The sequence below is a fragment of the Gordionus sp. m RMFG-2023 genome, chromosome 1 (assembly GCF_954871325.1).
Source record: "Gordionus sp. m RMFG-2023 chromosome 1, tfGorSpeb1-WG-v2, whole genome shotgun sequence".
NCBI lineage: Eukaryota > Metazoa > Nematomorpha > Gordioida > Chordodea > Parachordodidae > Gordionus > Gordionus sp. m RMFG-2023.
Window position 1 is genome coordinate 59052653 of NC_088775.1, and position 21689 is coordinate 59074341.

The 21689-nt window shown below is 26.7% G+C and overlaps 1 protein-coding gene across 5 annotated transcripts in view; it reads right to left on the minus strand.

Annotated features, from left to right (window-relative positions):
• The window catches only part of LOC135923035 (uncharacterized), a 155717-nt gene that overhangs the window by 83472 nt on the left and 50556 nt on the right, over positions 1 to 21689 (minus strand). For all 5 annotated transcript variants that reach the window (XM_065457634.1, XM_065457636.1, XM_065457635.1 and 2 more), the window contains 9 exons: positions 19189 to 19465; positions 18927 to 19038; positions 15229 to 15359; positions 14935 to 15102; positions 14515 to 14621; positions 14249 to 14311; positions 9897 to 10134; positions 9328 to 9608; positions 19 to 253 (listed from right to left, as the gene is read on the minus strand). In XM_065457634.1, coding sequence (XP_065313706.1) covers positions 19 to 253; positions 9328 to 9608; positions 9897 to 10134; positions 14249 to 14311; positions 14515 to 14621; positions 14935 to 15102; positions 15229 to 15359; positions 18927 to 19038; positions 19189 to 19465 — 1612 coding nt within the window. The remainder of the gene's footprint in view (positions 1 to 18; positions 254 to 9327; positions 9609 to 9896; positions 10135 to 14248; positions 14312 to 14514; positions 14622 to 14934; positions 15103 to 15228; positions 15360 to 18926; positions 19039 to 19188; positions 19466 to 21689) is intronic.

The window sequence follows — 21689 nt, forward strand, 5'->3', positions numbered from 1 at the left end:
GTCAAATAATAATTTTACTTTCGGTGTAGGTCTTATTAGTGATTAAGTGTTCGAACCCAGGAACCGAGGAGTAATTCATTTGCAGTGCGTATTCGAATGAGTTGCTGTCAGGGACTTGATTATTTTTCAGGTTGAGTGGAGGTATCAATAATCGATTGCCTTTGATGGTAACGGCGAAAGGGACAAGCCATATTCGTAAACGTAAGGGTTGAAATAACGGGCAACAAGGTGATAGGGTTTTAGAAATACATTCCTGATGAATAAAGTGGTGGATATGATATAAAAAAAATAAGTATACAATTTATTAATTTAGCAAAGTTTATTCTTTTAGATTTAAGGCGCGTAGCCAGCAAGTGATGTGGACTCAATTGATGATTACTATAAAATAATTATTTTTATTCCAATTATGGATACATTTTAATTCAAATCAATGAACAATTTGTGATTCATTATATGGCTCAATCTAATTTACAATTACTATTACCGGAATCCTTATAAAAATATATTAAATCTTGATATTGAAAATTGAAATATTTAGCTCATTTTTATTTGAAGAATATAAATGTAGAAAGACAATTGATTTTTGAGTTTAGCAGGAGTTTATTTTAGTAAATATTGCTCAAAGAAACGTCATGGAGGCATTGCATATTTTTTAAAAAATGGAGCTTTTCCCATTATATATTTTGGCATACCAATTATATAAGTACATATGAGAGGACCTTTTCTTCATTATGGAGAATAAAAACCTATCTCAGAAGTACGAAATCAGAAAATCGATTGAATGGACTAGCTCTTCTTAATGTACATAGAAATTTAATACCCAATATAAAATAACCTATTGAAAAATTTGAGCAATCGCATAGGAGATTAAATTTCCATTTATGAACGATATTTGGTATTTAAATATATACTTATGTTTAACTTTATTCTACTGCGAGTATGAAAAGGGCCTTCATCTTATGATCTTTATTATGGCTGATTAATCTGTCAAATTTAATGTTCATAAATATTAATCGATCTGCGATATCGGAATGGATTCCTTATCCATGTATCAAAATATGAAAAAATCATATGGGCGAATAAAATCTTTTTAAACAAAAATATAGGCCAAAGAAAACAAAGAATATTTATATATTTAAATTTGTAGAGATATCGGTGGTATCATATTTGTTATATTGGTTTTAAAATCTATTAAAAATAGAGAATTTAATCATATTCGTAATAAAATAAATCGATTTTATATATAATTTTTTTGATAACATAAAAAATTGCAGACCCTCCACCCATCCCTGGCATGTTTCTTAGCAATATATAATTGGCTAGAACTTTTATCATTATTTAAATTTTTTTTAAAATTTACATATGATGTTGTGGTAACTAGACAACCAACTATTATGTTATTGTAAACATCTTTTAACGACCAAATGCTGTTTTATTTTGTTATTAAGAAAGATATTAACACATTGTTCTCAACATCGATATTTTTGTTGTGTGAGCCTGTTTATAACCTTCAGATTGGCTGTAGAGAATGTACATATTATTTTATTCCACCTTTTATATCGAATTTTACGCGATGTGAATGGCTGTAAAAAGATATACATACGTAATTTTATTAAATGACGCTTTTTCAGGTATTATTATTTTTTGAATAAAGAAGCGTATTTTCTTTTCATCTTATTATAATAATATTTAGGGATGTACCGATATTTTATTTCGGATCGGGCCGATATTTCGCCCATTTTAAAATATCGGTTATCGAATATTATAAAATTTTTCGATCTGATCCGATATAAAATGGCGCTTTTAACAAAATTTAAAAAAAAGTTAAAACCATTTATTTTTATTAATAAAATCGAAACATATTTTTATGTTTAATTTTTTTAATAGTAATAATTAGTTAATAAACATTCTGCAATATAGTTATTCTTTTCGCATTCTGTTTAAAAAGTGTTCATTAATCTCTTCAGAATCTGTTTTTAGTGATGCTAGTGATATTAACAGATAAATTGGAAATTTCGGTATTTCTAAAAAGAAATCTTCGATATATTAATTTCAAATTTCATAATATATTTGTTTATTAATTATGTAAATTAATGTTATTACTTATTATCAGAGTTGTTAAGGAGCGGCGCTACATTTTTTTAAAAACCCCTTCCTTTTAATATTGAAAATTTTTTGGAAAATCATGTAAGTCATATTAATATTCATTTTATAGATATATAATAAAAATTAGTTTTCGATATTATGGATTTAGAGATCATAGATGAACATTTTCATCATACAAATAATATATTAAACTTCTAAAAATGTTAATCCAAATTTAAGGGCAAGATGTCTTTTGTGTTTAAATAAAACTATTTAATTTTCAAAAGTGAGCAGCTTCAAATCTTTCATTTGAATACAAATAGATTTAAGATTTTTTTGAAGATAAATTCCCTGAATTAATATCTTTATAAAATACAATACCCCGCTTCCCTCTAGTGCTCCTATGGAATGCCTAATTAGTATTGCAAAACAGGTCTTAGGGGAGAAGTGTGGATGTTTGTTAGATTCTAATTTAAAAATTTATTACTTTTAAAAGCTAAAAGTTATAAATATTTTGATAGATTATTTAATAAAATAAAACTTTTTGATAAAAAAAAATATGATTTTGTTTTGTATACCTTCTAAAAAATGAAAATCAAAGGAGCGGTTATGGAGTGGCACTCCATTACTTGGAGCGGGAGCTAGCTCCTTTTGAGAAGGTAGGAGCGGGAGCTAGCTACTTTTAAAAAGGAGCGTTAACAACTCTGCTTATTATATAAATAGCAATTGAATTGAATATAAACTATAACTGATCATTATAATATATTTAAATTTAAAAATTTAAACCGGATCTTTACAGAATACAAAATTAGATATGATATCGGATCGGCCTCCAAAAAGTGGTATCGGTACACCCCTAATAATATTTTAAGGATTTAATACATTAAAATTAGGTTACCTGGATATATTAAATAAAGGAAAAATCTTATTATTAGAATGTTTCGATTCCTTGTATTACTATAACTAACTTTCTTAATGATAGTGTCACATCCCTCTAACTCTTCTCTATCCTCCCCACCTCTGAGCTTCTCACCTATTTCACCTGAGCTTTTTTTATCTTACATTCACAGGCTTATTAGACATGTTGGCCATAAATCAGAGATGATGATACTCGAGGTATCGACCAGTATCGGTCGATACTATTAATTTTAACCGACACTCATAAATGCTAGTTAACGATCATAATTATTTTTTCAAAAAACTTTTATCTACATTATGTTAAGAATTTATAAAAAATGCAAATAAATTTTTTAAATTGGTCAAAAAAAGGAAAGAATATGCAATAATAAAATAATGTTATATTTTTTTTTAGATTAACAAAACAATCGATTAGAGATCTGCAAAGCACAAACCACGAGCTGGGTAAATTAAAAAAAATATTTTAACAGGTCTGGCCGGATAAATCGCACATAAAAAGTTTTCAGGCCGGGCTAAACAATTTATACACATAAAATCAGGCAAAACCTTGATTTTTCGCAAAATTTTAATAGGTCATCTTGGGCATTAAAATTTTGATATATTTGGATTTCAAGCTAATATTTTGAATAATACTAAAAATAAATTACAATATGCTCATTTTTTTGTATTTTAAGAACTGTTTAACTTAAAAATACTAAATTTATGAATAATATACTGAATTCATAAAATAAACAAATTATTTATGACATGATTCTATTACAAATACAGATATCACACATAATTTATTTATAAAACGTTTGTTGTAGAAAGAAATAAATAGCCATAGAGTAGATATATAAGAGCTTAATTTACATTGGGAAAAAAATTAGATATAAGAATTAAAATGTGATAGTCGGAAAATTTGCACAAAAAAATTTAATGGGCTTATAGTGGACCTTTCGTAAAATTGTAATAAAAAATTATAACAAACCAGGTCGGGCTTTGCAGATCTCTATAATCGATACTGGGCCTATTCAAAAACGAATACGAATCAAACATTGCATTATTCATATTCAATTTGTTTATACGAATCTAATATTACCATTCGTATATATATATACGAATAAAAAAATAATCATATGCACTCAACTAGAATTATTCGTTTTTTTTTAATATTATATAATAATATTAAATAATATTGACACATTTTTTTACTGCCTGATTTATAACAAACAATCTGACAAAAAAGGTCAGGTTATTACAATAGAAATAACAAATAATTAAATTTTATTAAAAATGTATTAATAATTCCGAAAAATTTGACTTGAATATTCGAAAAAATGAATTATTCGTTGAATATAAATTAGAATCGAATATTCCTCAAATGTTGGATTCGAATTAATTCGTTTTATTCAAATCGAATTTGTTTTCGTATTAAATAAACGAATAATTTACTATTTATATTCGTTAATATTCGATTCATTTTTGAATAGGCCTAATCGATGGAAATATAAGCTGTGATTTATTAATTATGAATGCTTATTATTCTTCAATAGAATTTTATTTCATATTGTATAATATAAAAATTGCAAATCATAAAATGAGATGGTATGTATTTGCGAAATAAATTGCAACTTTTATATTTTACATTATTTTTTACTTTTGAATTTTATTGCTTGCTAGGATATAGAATTAACAATTCTTTTATAGCGAGAATTTTGTAATATATCTTTAGAAAACATGTCATAAAATATTTAATATTAATTGAATACATAAAAACTATAAAATTTACATATTTATATTACGTAAATTAACCCTTCAAAGCATATGTGGTACAATGCAGAAACCAGTTATTAAAAAATGTTATTACTTAAAAAATTTTCTAAATTTTTGTTTGCATCTTAGTAACTTAATATTTTTATAAAGTATGTAAGTATGGGCACACAATGAGAAGGCCTATGAACTACATAGGAAATAAGGTTGAGAGTTTGGAAGTGATGGGCAAACGTAAAAGAGGAAGGCCAAAACTTCAATGGGGCCATAAAGTTAGAGCCAATATAAAGAAGTATAAATTAGATAAAAGAGATTGTATGAATAACATAAAGTGGAGAGAGATGTTGAAGGAGCTTACCACCAAAAAAAGTGAAAGCTAACGAGAAAAAAAAATGTAAGTTGAAAATTAATTTTGATTTTGCTCGGTAATTTATTAGTTATAATGGTTTTCTGGAGCTTGGGATTCATAGACACCACCTGACCATCCATGTAACTTTTTTCCTTATCTGTTTTAGAATATTAAGCATAAATAAATATTTCTTATACATAATACTATTTGAATCTAAAATAAACATTCTACATTATTAATTTCGTTCATATATATTTTTTATATCATATTATTACATTTTAAAATAATTTGTCCCTTTTTTGACACTTGTGGCAAAAGCTGTCATAAAATTTTAAAATAACATTTAAAGTCACTTTATTAGAGTTTGTTTAATATATGTTCAAAATATATAAAATTAATGCGCATCTAAATTGGGATCCGAGAGAACCTCACCTAGATTTTCGTGTGTATTTTTTCACATGTGCTATGAAGGGCTAAGGTTAAATTACTTGAAACATTTTCCAAAGAATTAAAAAATTAATCTTTATTAATTTGAGCAAAAAATAGATACCAAGTTATTTTAAAAGTTGCATGTTGTCATATATTTTTTTAATATATTTATGCCCAATGGTAATAGTTTTAAAAAAAAATTATCTTTACATATAATAGTATTTTTTAACACGTGTTATGGATGTGCTTTTAAAAAATATTAACAATGAGTGGGCTGTGTAAGCGATTTTTTGGGCAAATGCCGGGCAGGTTTATATTTTATAATGGAATAGGCCATGTGAGCTTAATTTGATTAAAATCAATTTTTTAATATAACAACAGGCAAGAGAATTTAACCTTTTTAACCGAGGAGAAGTTTTTTGCCTTCAAAACCATGAGAGAGCGGGTAAAAATTTTTTAAGATTTATGGGTTAACATCTACCCTTTGTGAACCTTTAACGTAATGGGTCATTCCATGTCAAATCAATCACTTTTCGGTCGACCCCTTTCGATTTCGATAAAAAATCGTAGGCTGGTTATACATGTTCCCATTAGATTATAAACAAAATTTTAGCGCATTAGCAACTATATTAACCGAAATATTCGGGGTTAAAGGTCCAAAAAACGTCTTTTTTGCTTTTTATTGATGCTATCAAATATTGAATCTAATATCAATAGCTAAGTTAATAATTGATGATTATGGCGAAAACATCAAAATTAATTTTTGATAAAATATGTTATGGTCAGTTTAAAACTTGAAATGAATATTTCGAAATGTATATGATTTCTGATTTTTAATTTTTTTAAGAAATATTATCCGTTTACTATTTTTTAATAATTTATACAACAATTAGCATGGCTGGATATTTATTTATAAAAATATTGCGATTTTTATTCTTTAAAAAAATAGATGGCGCTATATAATAGTTTTAATATGTTAAAAATTTTTTTTATTGATTAAAAATATTTTAATGTATATATATATATATCATACTAAATCGATTACAATGTGCATTATAATATATTTATTTGTAATTCAGATCATGAAATTTTTAAAATCTTCACAAATTTTGCTTAATTAAGATAGTTTATAAATTAATTAAATCTTACTTCATCTAAAGGAATACGAAGCCTGGCTAGCTTGTGAGATTTCTTCAAGAGATAATATATATGTTCGACTGGTGGGAGTGGAAGGATTGACCAGCGAGAGAATATGAGATTTAGGCAACACTAAAATATCATCTTTCAGAGGAAATTTAAATGAGGCTGAAGGTCCACAAGGGTGTAAAAATCAAATCATTACTTCTTCATTGTATCATTTTCGATTGTATATCCTAACCACCATTTATTATCATATACACATGTTATATATCCATTAATGTTTTAAAATATAATTTTCTCATTTAAAAACGAAACTTGTTTTATATTATATTTTTTGGAATTAGAATATATTTTGGTTTTTAGTCTATTTTGATCAATGGGAATAACCCCGTGAATTTGTTGGGTCCCATGTATGGGCAGTGCAGAATTAAATCTTTTACGAAGGGCTAATTCCTCTTCGATATATTCTTGATTGGATATATATTCAAATTGAATTATATTAATATTTTCTTCAGCATAATTATATAATTCTAATGGAGTTAGGATTTGATTTTTATTTGGCATTTGAGGACTAACTCTGGCAACTAATCTTTTGACAGTTCCTCCAATACTATCACATGCATTTTTGCCGTGAGCAGTAGCAAAGAAATGCCATTCGGCAGAAATATTAAAATCGTATTTATGAAGGCATATGTTCAGAAAATTTTTGCGATTCTTGTATTGAGACGCGGCTTTATCTGAAAAATATATTATTTTTTTCTGGTTTAGATTTAAATTTGGCTGTTAAGAAATTAATAAAAATTTTTTGATAAAGGTGGGCTGCACTAGTATTATGGCTTAATGATTCGGATAAAATAACAAAATTTATATTTTTTAATTCTTCTCCAGATTTATAATATACTACAAATGGATGTATAGTGGCCTGCACGTTGTTCCAATGAAATTCCTGAACTTCATCTTGTAAAATGAAGGAATAATTCTCAGAATAATCTAGAATTGTTAAAAATTCCCCATCTTTTAAATTTTCTTTGGAATTCTTCAAAAATAAACTTTGTGTTAAGCTATAAACGAGTGATGCAGTAAAATTTGAACTTTTTCTAATAGATATTCGATGAAATCATCAATGGACTTTATAATAGTTTCAAGATTTGCTCTATCCACCGTCATTGTTTAAATGTGACATATTCTATATGATTTCTCTGAAACAAGTATAATTGGCCCCTAAGAGATTCTATACCAGGGCATTGATCACAATTTGTTAAATAACATTTTGGCTGAGATGGATTACAAATAATTTGCGCCAAAAGATAGTTATAAGAATTTATACAGTATTCTTCTCCTGCATTTCAACTATTACATTTGTCATTAATTTCACATTCTGATTGGCGCAGACACAAACAGTGTGTGTGCCACTAGCTCCAACTTAAAATACAATTTTTTGGTCTAAGTTCGGCAAATTTAGAGAATCCAATTGATATATTTGGGTATTCTTCCTTAAACATCTTGAATATTTCTTTAAGATTATATAATATAAGTCTTTGGACTGATTCTTTCTCGCCTTTAACAGATACACAATCTTTTATTCCAGGCATGAGTCGGTTTATTTCATCAGAACTATAATTTTGTTATTTTTATTGCTTAAAAATTTTTTCAAAATTATAGAAATTTTCTTTATCTCTGGCTATTTTAATAATCTAAGATAATGACAATTTCATAACATTTTTGGTCTTGATGGGTATGACTTAGTCTGGAGGGGGGGGTTTGGGTAGGCGTGGTAATTAATGTGATTTTCGATTTTTCCCTTAATAATTTTCCTGCACTCCTTTAATCCTGCTTTTTTGTTCGTGTGCTAGTCGGATTTTTTAATTATTTTTAATTTACATTGAATATTAAAAAAATTATTAAAATTTTTTATCCTGCGAATATCTCAGGGGAATAAGGTTTACAAAGTTATATAATCGAATTTTATGATATATTATACATTAAAATATTTTTAATCAATAAAAAAAAATGAAATTTAACATATTAAAACTATTATATATAGCGCCATCTATTTTTTAAAAGTTTTTTAAATAAATATCCAGCCATGCTAATTTTTGAAGAAATTATTAAAAAAAATAGTAAACGGGATAATATTTCTTAAAAAAATTAAAAATCGGAGATCATAGACATTTCGAAATATTAATTTCAAGTTTTCAACTGACCATAAGATGACCCATATTTTATCAAATAATTTTGATGGTCTCGCCATAATCATCAATTATTAACTTAGTTATTGATATTAGATTCAATATTTGATCAAAAAGCAAAAAAAGACGTTTTTTGGACCTTTAACCCCGATTATCTCTGCTAATATAGTTGCTAATGCGCTAAATTGTTGTTTATAAACTAATGGAAACATGTATAACCAGTCTACAACTTTTTATCGAAATTGAAAGGGGTCGGTCAAAAATCTCGATTTTTTTGCTCATTTGACATGGAATGACCCAAATATTTTATTTTATAATTAAAATTTTTTAATCTGTTTCAATATTTCAAAAGTATTTAAGAATTTCTTACATAATTGAAAAATTGATTATATGATATAATTTCATGATTTCTAACGTATTATTTTACCGATAAAAATAACATTAAGAATATTATAAAAAAAATACGTCGTCTATTATATCCACGAAGCGAAGCTCAAAATTATCGGCGTTGACTATCCATTTATCTATGTAAGATAATTCCCAAAATAATTTTTTCTTTTCTGTATTGTCCACGTTGATATCTTTCGATTTTTGCCTGGAGTTCATTGCTTCGTTTTGAACCACCTTAGTAGAAAAGTTTGGATAAAAAGTATCACAAAATTTCTCTAAATTTATTCTGGGTATGAGTTTTTTGTCGTAATCTTTCTCTCTTTCAGGAAATCTAAAAGGGTCGATGGGGAATGAATCTGGGTGGGGAAACAGGTTTATATTTTAATTAATTTTATTATTATAACGTCATCATAACGAAAAAGCATCTTTAGTAAATTTATCAGAAATAATCATTAATAAATTAACAAGAATCTTAATTTATAACTCCAATGCAAATAAAATTATATAAAGATATTTTCTACTTTCATTTTCCCCCCTAATTTTTTTAAATTAACATTCACTTCATAACCATTTTACCCAAATCTCTCCTTCCCAAACTAAATGTAAAAAAAATATATAAGGTGATACACGTATTTTTTAATTACCCATAGCTTCTTTAATCTTTTTAACGTAAGTTTTAAGACAAAATTTCTCCTCTATATTTTCGCGGTAACCAGAATTCCCGTATTTAGTTTCGGTTACGCAATTTGAGGATTTTATTTTAGCCTCATCATTCATATTGAAATTATGAATTATAATGATTTCGAAAAAAGCTTCAGCGTTGTAAGGACAATAGTCTTTACCGCATCGCAAAAAATTATCGTCATGGGATAGCATAATAATCTTTAAAAAAATAATGATTTTAAAATAAGTTTTTACTAATTTTTTTAAAAACAAAATAATTTAGAAAATGTAAAATTAATCATTTTATTTATGGGGAGTGTGCTGCCTCATGTCTCATGTGTGATAAATTACCTCTTGATAATTAAAGTTATTCAGGGATAGGAAAAAACAAAACGAAAAACGATTTTTTTATAAAAAAATATTTTAAAAACAACAGAAGAAAATAAGTAAAAAATGATACTAACATCGAGGTAACAATGGATATTTTTTAAAATATAGCTACCATTATTATATAGGAAAAATATTTCATTTTTTAAAACAAGCAAAAATATTATAAAATATTTTGGTAAGGGTTGGTCGATAATCAAAAGAAGGGCTCATTTCATTTACTGGATTTATAACATCATGAACTCAGAGTTATACTACTTGATGATGCTACCAATAGATTGTCTTTTTAAGATAAAATCGAATAGTTATTTAGATTTTTCTAACCCGTAGTGAAGGAATTATATTTTCAAAAAAAACGAACTGATACTTCCGTAGGCATATCTCCGGCTTTTATATTTAGGGAATCATTTTATAATTCTATTAACTTGAAGCTAAGTGAGACAGTAAAATTATTATTTGAAAAAATGGCTTTCATTTATGGTTAGCAATATTATGATCTTGGCATATCTTCTACCAAAAAAAATTGAAATCAGATTGACAGATATTCAAATAGCAGAATTAAGATCATTTCTTAAAGATAAAATTGGATCAGAGAATTTTCTATTGTTTAGGCTTAAATATTACCATATAGAACAACTGAAATAGTTGCCACCTCTATGGAAGGACGCGGAAATAATAAGTAAATAGTGTACCCCACTTTCAAAATTAAGTTCGTTTACTAAATTATCACATCTCCCGCGACCAGTGAGCGATGTTGATCTGTGATGTATATTCAGGGTGATTAATAGATGATCAAGTTAGACAAACTGATTTATATATATTTCAATGAAGGAATGTTCATGAATGTTTGATTGTCTATTATTTGCATTGTTAAATTGATTGTATTTTAAAATTTTACTTTTAAATGATTTTGAAAATAAAAAATTTACAATAAAATATTAATATTGTAGCAATTATTTCTTTTTTAAAAAACAAAAAATGAAAGGGGAAAAAAGTTTGTTTTTCTCCCTAAACGGGTTAATTACCAGAGTTGTTAAAGGATCTAGATCCAGTATCTAGATATAAAAATGTGGTATCTGTATTTGTATCTAGATAGATTTTTGATTAAAATAGCTGTATCTAGATATTATTTTAGACAATGTATCTGTATCATCCATTTAAAAAGTATCTTTTAACAACTCTGCTAATTACACTCAGTGAAAATTGATTATTTTTAACGAACTTTTCTCTAAACAAAAATAATTACAATATGTCACTTTAGATAATCGTAAAAAAATATCGGGGTAATTCCATGAACTATCAAAAAAGGGCTATTTTTGTGGATCTCCTTCAAATTGGATGAAACTTTGCATGATGATTATATGTGTTGTGAGGATCTATCCAATTTAATTTTTTAACGTCAATTCTATTACTTATGGAGATATTGCAGGTCATAACTAAAAAAATATAGCACCCTTCCTAATTATGAAAAACGGTAATAATAAAGATTACTCAAAAATATAAAAAGATCTATTTTCGGTATCATTAGATAGCCCTTGAATCCCTTACTTAACAATAATATATTTTCTTTTTTAAAAATCTCAGGTGTTTCTTCATTTCTGGAAAAGGTAAAGGTTAATTTTTTATGTAACTGAGTATAAAATTATCTAAAAATTGGTATGTGTTTATTAAATCAATACAAATTTATATTGAAAAAATTAGGTTGGAATAACCATTAATCTTTTAGTTATTTAATTTTTTCTAATTTTTTAACGATAAAAAAAGTCATGACAATGTTCCAAAATAATATAATTATTATTTTTTCTTAATGTGGCTGTAAGTGTGTAAGTATACGTTGCTGTTAGGAGACTTGTAATTCATACAATATTATTGACAGATGTACATAATTGATCTTCATTAAATAGAAAAATAAAGGATGGAGAGGTCCATGTGGATCAGGGACCCAAACCTTTATTTATAACGGTTCAATTTGGTTACGGTTAAGTAGATAAAAAATCATAATAGTTACGGTTCTTATAAAAATTTTATAAAGGTTCAGTTCAGCTAATTATAGAGGTTTATAAAGGTTCGTTGCGGTTATATATTTAAACTGATTTTTATTGAAGCAACACCATCATAAATAATTTTAATTAATAATAATGAATATAATTTATTAAAATTTTTCTATCATTTAAGTTAATATATTTTTATTTATAAAGATGTAATTAATTTATTTTTTATTATAATTATCTATGAATAATATGTAAAAAATATATAAGAATTTAACGTACAAGAATTTATTAATGTGTTTTTATACATTTTAACCCTGATCATAGATCTTAATGATAACAGAAATATTAGGGCTAGATTTCGATATTGATGGCAAAATAGATTTAGAAAGCTTTAATATCTTATAGTTAGGGATTCATGTTCTTTAAAATGGTGCCTTTGAATATATCCTTCAAAATGAGCTCCATGGTCACCTTTATGTATGATTTTGCACTAATTTATCTTTAAAATATATATACCCAAATGCCAAAATTGAATAAATAATATATAAAATCAAACCCTTATAAATTTGGTTATTTTGAAATTTATATACGGAAATAATGGCCTTTCTATCTAACTAATCAAGGGTAGGTGGTGATATTATACTCAGAACCCCCGAAATAAATTGCTAAACAGTTATAAATTATATAAATATCTGTACCGTAACTGAACAGATATAATAATTTTTTGGAGTAAAAAGAATCTTTATAAATGCGGTAACCAGGTTGAATGGGTTTCAACCATAATAAAATAAATAATTTTACATTTTTTTCGTTTACATTCTTTTCCTTATGGTATTAAATATTTCACTATATCCGCTTCGTTTTAAGGTATCAATCCATTTTCAATTATTAAATAATGAAAATATTTGTTTAATATCCATAAGTATGTATTAATTTTTTCACTGAATTAATTGATCCATAATCTATTAACTGATTTTTTCAATATTAAAGCCATATTGCTATTAACTCTATTTTTGTATACAAAATATAACTAATGAATTTGTAGATTTTTGATTTAGTTGCATTTCTTTAATTTCAAGTATAATATCATCATCTACCCTTGAGTAGTTAGACAGAAAGGCCATTATTCCTATATAAATCTGAAAATAACTAAATTTATAAGGTTTTAATTTTATATATTATTTATTGAATTTTGGCATTTGAGTATATTTTAATGCATTAGTATTGTTATAGCCTTTATTATGAAAAAATAGATTTTCTATTGTCTTGAAATGCAAGTATTTACAAAGTTGTTCTAATCTGTTTTTTATATCATTTCCTTGATGTGAGGAATTATAAATAATTAAATTTAATCCGTTTAATATTTTTTAATTCACATTTATTTTATAGTTTTTTATAGGACGGTTTATATATTTAATTTTTTATAATTCACATTAATTTAAAATTGTAATTAGAAATAGTTATTAGTCCTAATAAATTTATGCTTGATATTTTTAAATAACAATAATTTTATCTTAAAAAAATTTAATTATCCCCCACCCCCATAGAAAATATTTTTTTTAAAAAATTAAATAATTTTAAGGTATTAAAGGGCTATTTAATGGTACTAAATATAGGTCTTTATTATTTATATTTTTTGTGTAATCTTTATTTTTATCGGCTTTTCCGAATTAGGAAAGACGCTATTTTTCAGGTTTGGCCCGCCATATCTTCGGAACTAATTGAGTTAGCTCTAAAAATAGAATTGTATAGATCATCACAACATATAGAATAATTATGAAAGGTTTCCTTCGATTTGAAAGAGGTCCACAAAGCCTGATCGATTTCACGTGGAATAACCCTGACACATCCCAAACCTTGGGAATTACCTAACAAAAAAATCTTGAAATATAAATTTGGTCATTTCATTTCATAATAAATTTTGATACAAGAATATAATATTAAATTGAAGTTACTTTTGGATTTTTGACTTTTATATATGTATCGGTATGGTATCTAACTTCGAACGAATAAGAATTCTTATATAAGGGAGTTTTAAAAAAATAAAACAAATTTTTAAAATGGTTTATTAACTGCAAAAAAAGGAGTTTAGATAACTTATTCATTTACAGATCTTATGTATAAATATTTTTTGCATGATTTCTTTTCCTTCTTTCTTTTTTCCTATTATATCATCATTCCTAATTGAGATATTAAACTACATAAAGATTGGATAAGGTACCCATAGAGATGACGCAGATATTACTAATGGACAAATCCAAGCCAAACTGTCATAATGGCATATGAATCGCAAAGCTTGTGCCTCGCATATAACTGTCGAGTTGGGAACTAAAATTTTATTATATAATTTTATTTATTTTTTTTATGTATAATAATGAATAGAAATTAATTATAATATAATACTAATGAGGTATTTTAGAATACACAATAAAACTAAGAAGGTCTTGGAAAATTTATATTCTTTCCGGGTTCTAGGCTTCCCACTTCTAGCATTTTAGATCCCATATTGTTATTACAAAGAAGGTATATTGTAATTCAAAAAAAAGGATGCTAATAATAAGACTTACAATAAAATTAATTTAACAGACATTTCTTCTTTATTCTCTTACGATAAAAAATGATGTTAGGGGAAAAAAACGACCTGGCAAATTTTCGCAAAATACCAAATTATTGTTTCTCTTTGATACGGAGGTATTGTTAGTAACGCCATTTGGTGTTAGTTCAGTATAATGATAGAAATATTCGGAAAAATCGAGCAGAATGATCGGCAGCGGGGCATTTGTGACAGTGTTAATAAAAGGGGATTCGTCTAGAGGTTATATTTTTGAAAAAATGATATTTTGGTTAATGTATGTCAGAATTTAAAGAATTAATTTATTTGTGACTTGTTCAGAAATATTTAAAAAAAATTAAAATATTTAACATTTAATTTTACCATGATATAAAAGGACACCATTAAAGGGAGGAATGTCATAAAGAGATAAGTCTATTATCTTCAAACCTCCTAGAACCTTTATTACCAATCGTTTTTGAAATAGAGATCGTTTAGCCAATTGGATCTTTTCCCTTTATATAAATCGTAGATTTTATTCAGCGTATTGTAAATTTTAATCAGTTCATGTTTTTTCATTGAGGCTTGCCAATTATATTGGAGGTCAACGATTTCAAAGGTACTCGACTAACTTTTATTTAAATACTTGTTCCTAACAGTCTTATATAACTTAATAACTCTATCTAATAAATCTATCTATCTTTATTTTATCTATCTATTCATCTTTATCTATCTATCTATTATCTATCTATCTATCTATCTATCTATCTATCTATCTATCTATCTACCTATCCATCCATCTATCTATCTATTCATCCATCCCTATAATGTTATCATCATTTTTATCTCTTCCTTTTTTCTTAACTTATAATCAGGGTAGTAGGGAGCGCATCAGAGGCATGTCGTACCCCTGAAACATTCTCTAATTCAGGAGTCTATGTCTAAAACATACAAGTCAATTCACACTCAATTTATTTTGTTGATAGAATAAATGTTTCACTCTAGCATATTAAAAATTATGAATAATTCGTCAATATTTATATTACATTATCTTTAAATATGCTTAGACTTATTTCCTGTTCAATACATATTTATTAAGATGTGTTGCTTTTTAATGGTTAATAACATATGTATAGTTTGAAAGTAGCCTGAAAAAATATGAACTTCTGTAAAATCAATCATTACATTGAATTTTATATATATTTACTAGTGATAAGCAAGTTAAGCTATTTTTTTAACTATATAAATATCCTGCAGTTATTTTTAATCGTATCACGTCAATAACGCTTAACTTAACAAGAAATGTATTAAGGCGAATAGCGCAAAAAGATATTGTAGCAAATGCATTACAGCAAAAATAATGTCGCGAATCAATTACAGAGAAATGTTATCGCAAATACATTGTCGTGAATGCATTATCATGAATGCAATAGTGATTTATTTATATTTAACAAATGGTTAATATAATTAATATAAAGTATTAAAATTGCTTAGCTAACTTATAATAAGAAGTTATCAATTTATATATTTCTATTTTTTAAATATTTCGGAAACTATAATTATGTTACCTTTAAGGATGCCGGCCCCAATAATTTTTTTCCCCTGATCACTCTAAAGAAATTCTTTAAACTCTCTTCTGATATATTCTAACTAATTAAGCAAGTTCAAACCTTTTTCAATAACTAGAGACATTGCAAAGGCCTCATTTATAGTAAACGAGTATGTTTAAGCGGTGCATTATTTACAAAATTAAACCAAATAGATATAATATATATATGAAGCGTATAATGATAACGCTGATGCTAAAAATTTTTCTATAGGATTATGAAAATAATTATCTCTACTTTAGTCAGAGACCTGCAGAGGTACCATTTGCATGGCCCGGATTTTTTTTCAAAAATTTTTTTTGAGCCGGCTCTGCCTGGGTTTTATATTTTCAGGCCCGACCCGGATTCTTTTAAAATATACGGCCCGGTTCGTCCATTTTTTTTAAAAAAATTTTCAGACCTGGTCCGCCCCAAGTATATTTTAAAAAAATAAAATATAGCCAGGCCGGGTCGGGCTTAGGTCTGGACCTGCAAATCTTTGATTTTAGTATTATCTATCAAATTATCGCTGTGAAGAATCGGCGTGATTTGGATAGAGTAAATAATGCAACATTTGAACATAACGCAATCACTATAAATGGGGATTAATTGACGCTTTTATATTTACTTTGTGTATTAATATTTACTTAATATATATATGAATTCCATATTAAATCAACCCTGGTTTCAACCCAACCCCGAATTTTTTTAAATTTTGTATACTGGTAGTATAAAATAACTAAGAAGAAAATAAAATTTTACCTCCTTAAACCACTTACTCGCTAAGATATGGGCGTATAATGAGCATTTTTGACAAATGCACTTAATTAATTTTCAAATATCTCAAGATAAATTAAGTTAGAGAAATAATATAAATTTTTTATATAGCTTAATAATAGATCTTTAATATGATGTGATGGAAACTCAATTAATACCAAAAACCGGTAATAGAAAACCGTAAATGGCCATAGAAAAAAAGGTATTTTTCAAAATCTTATATTTGTACAAAATTCTAGACTGGGATGGATGTGTTTCTAGGAGACCCTATATATGGGTATAATTGATCAAATTTAAAATAAATATCATCATAATTAAATTTAATGGATAATTTTTATTTAAAAATAAAAATTTCTGAGTACCAATTATTTATTTGGCTCAATGTTTTAAATAAGAATTGCTTTTAGCGCCTTGAAAATTTAATTTCTTTCGACCGGAGCCAGACGCAAAATTTTTATTTATTTTTAGACCCGAGTCCAGCCAAATTTTATTTTAAGGCCTGAGCTTGTCCTGTCCCAAATTTAGTGAAAAAATATCATTAACAAATAAATAATATATAATTCATTTACCTTATTCCTAGAGAAAACATTCTATTTTATTGCTTAAAATCTTTTTTTATATATTTTGAGTCAAAAAAAATGAAACCAAATTTCCAAAAAATTGTTTTATAAGACCCAAGCCTAATTTAGGCTCATTTTCAGGTTTCACTCAGTAGGGCGATGATTATAAAAATGTAAATTTCATCAAACTGCATTCCCGATATTACAAATGATGTACTTGCGATGATGTATTCGCGCTGTTGCATTCACTCCACTATTTTCTTGATAATGCATTCGCGATAATGCTTTTGCGGTGATACCGCAATAACGCTTTCGAAGTAATACATTCGGATATTATTTTCGCTGTAATATATTCGCGCATTAAATATGTTATATTATATTATATTAGCGGTAGTGCATTAGCGGATATAACTCTTCGCAATAATACGTAACATAATATTTAATTTTATCCTCACCCCCTCCGCCATCTTATTTCCCAAAAAACTTCACCATACTTCTTTGCCCTGTCATCTTTATTCGCTATATAATTTCTCCCCTCCATCGATATTACATTTTATCTTATTACCTAGATCATCCTAACCCCCCCCCCCTCCAGAATTATCGTATATCACCTCATACTTTACCCTTTATCAATAATCCATAATGAATGATTCTAATAAGTTTGGTATTGCAGAAAGACAATATTTTGTAGCAACTAAGAATAAAGTTTGGCAGGCACCCCTGAGACAAAAAATACAAATTGAAATATTTAAATATAATTGCTGCGCGTTTTTAGGACTCAATTATGTTTTTCATAATTGTGCACCTCCCCTCACTTTATTTTGTATTTTAGATGGTTTTTTATATAGTATATATATGAATAATTTTTAATTGTTAATATCTATATTTGAAATATTTGAATAAAGATGCTAATTATTCTAAAAAAATCTAAAACAAATAACAAATTGTTCGATCATAAGAATAGCTAATTATTGGGTTGGATATATTTGGGGGCCTAAAACTTGTACATTAATTTTTAAGGTGCTGTTTCCTATAAAATCTGTCATCCATTTCAACCTTGTTCACTTTTCATAAGTCAGCAGCTTATAATAACTTATATTGGGAAATGGAGCATCATTTGCACGATAAAGATAAGAAATTTATTCAGAAAGTAACTAACTCATTGTGCTGCAAAAAATTGCCCATTTTGTCCCAGTAAGTTTGAAGGCAATGTTGATAGATACAGTTGGTATGGGATTTTTGTAAATAGATATCCGTTTGGTTCTCCATGCCTAGTTTTGTTATGTAAAAATAAATATTTATTTATAATCATTACTAAATAAATTTTATTAACGTGCGTTCTTTAATTTGTTTTCTGCAACTTTTTTTTCAATTATAATAAAATGAGGAAGGGGGGTCAAAAGTAGAAAAAAAATTATTACCGAAGGAATGTTTGGGGTAAAAGTCTAAGTGCAAACTTTCCACCACGACCTGAAGAGACTTCAATTCTTCATTCTTAACTTTTACCCTAGGGTTGGTAATTGATAAAATCTGTGGTTGGGTTTGGCAAAGGTGAAAATCAATTTTGTTGATAAAGAGCTGAGTGAATTCTTCAGTTACACAATGTTCCAAGAAAGACGCGTATTTTTCGGGAGTGATTTGGTTGTTAGCGAGCGATTTACTTAGCAAGGGAATCAAAAGAGGGTTCGGATTGGAAGGCTTATATTATGTTTTTTGTATTATTAATAACGTTTTCCAGAATTTATATTTTAATAATAATATTGGAAATCGTTGCTTTAACCATTATAAAAGATGGCCCCTATTTAAATTTAAAAAAAGAATGTAGATTACATGATTTTTATTTTATTTGATTTATAAATTTATTTCATAAAAATCTATATTAAATATTAATATTTATTAGAGCTGTCGACGTTACTCAAAAAAGTAATGTCGTTAAATTTCGCGTTACTTTGATTAAATTTTAAGTTACTCTGAAAAAATATTAGCGTCATTACATAAACTTTTTACGTCAGTATGTAGATATTTTAAAAGCAACGCCGTTACTTTACCATTGTAAGAATATTGAATAAATTGAATTCCTTTTATTTCATCAATAGATGTATATTTAATACACAAATCCCAAAATTCAAATAAAAAAATAATTGGACAGATTTTTTTACATGTTGATATTATTTTTTAAAAAATCGTTCTTCCATACTGTGTTTACTGTACTTAATTCCCGTTCAGTGGTGAGGCTAGGGTGTGTATATATATATATATACAGGTTTTAATGATTGGAAATTATTAAAGTTTTCTTCTCTAAATATGTAACTTTTACCTAGAAGAATTTTGAGATTTGATCTTTCGAATAGTAGAACATATCTTCACCATAAAAGGGGTCTTTCCTTATCTTGAGAATGTGTCTTGCATTAATACACCATACACTTTTTTCAAAAAAGAAACCGTATACAGTTTCTTTTACATATTCGGCCTGGATTTCTGTTTAAACACACTTTAGCCTTACTCTAGTCTTTCAAGTAGTGCGCTGAAGCCAAGTTGTTTAAAGTAACGCGCTACTTTTTAGTAAAGGTTGCTAATAGCACGTTGCATTTAAAAGGTAGCACGCCCCTTTTTAGAAAATAGATAAGTAGCGCGTTACTTCTCAACTTTAAATTTTTTATATAATAAATACTGTAAAAAAATTTTTAAACTTAATTTCGAAATTGATATTTCAAAATCTGCACCAGATGTATCATAAAAATTAACTGATAAGATCATAATTAATTTTATAATTAACATAGTTGGATAATTTGAAGAAATAAAAGGGTTTTTAATATTAGATCTATAAGTAGCATCTGTAGACAGGCGCGTAACCAATGGGGTGGAAAGGGGGAAATCCCCCCCCCATCACACATTTGACCGTTTTCATAAATATCATCTTAAAAAATTTAATCCCCCCCCCCCTCCCCAATCAAAATTTTACAAATATTTGAATATCAATTTTCCAACATAAAACTTATTTTTTATAAATAAATTTTATTAAAATTTCCTTTCCTTATGAGTATACATTAACATTATTCAAAAATATTAATAAAATGGGAAAAATTTTAGTCAAAGAGATTAAAATCAAACGGTAATTTTTTTATTATTATATATAATTATTTTATTAAATTCAAAATTATTTGTGAGATAGAATTAATAATATTTTAATTATTAATAAATATCTAAATATTTTTCAGTTTTACTTCCATTTTATAGAACAGAAGAAATACAAAAATTAAATAAGGCTGAGCATGAAAAAAAGTAATGTGTAGTCAGAAGCGATATCATTATTGAATTCAATTGATCAATCAGAGTTTATCATTGCTGCTAGTTGCATCAATAAATTTTTCCTATAACTCACTACTTTGTAAAAATTTACAAAAACCAAATTTAGATTTGGTTCAGGTTATTGATTTGGCGGAAAATATATATGAACAGGTAGATACACTAAGAATGAATGTAGATGAATATTTTTATAATATTTATCTAGATGTTAAATCGAAGGCTTATGATATAACACTAATTAAACCTCGTCTAGCATCTAGGCAATTATTGAGATGTAAAATAAATATTGGTTCAACTGAAGAATATTGTAAAATATCCATTTTCATCCCATTCCTTGATACTTTGTTATCGCAAATAAAAGCACGGTTTTTAGATAAAAAACAAGTCTTTATAGCATTCAAGTTTTATTACCCAAAGATCCTTCTTCGTTTTTTAATGCCACTATTGCTAAAATTAAATATTTAGCAAAATTTTATTCCTATGATATTGATACTGAAATAAATTTAATCAGTGAATTCGAATTGTGGTATAAATATTTACTACGTTTAACTATTTTACCTGAGCATGCTTTTGATGCGCTCAATCGGTGTAAAGAAACCTTGGCTCAATTTCCTCA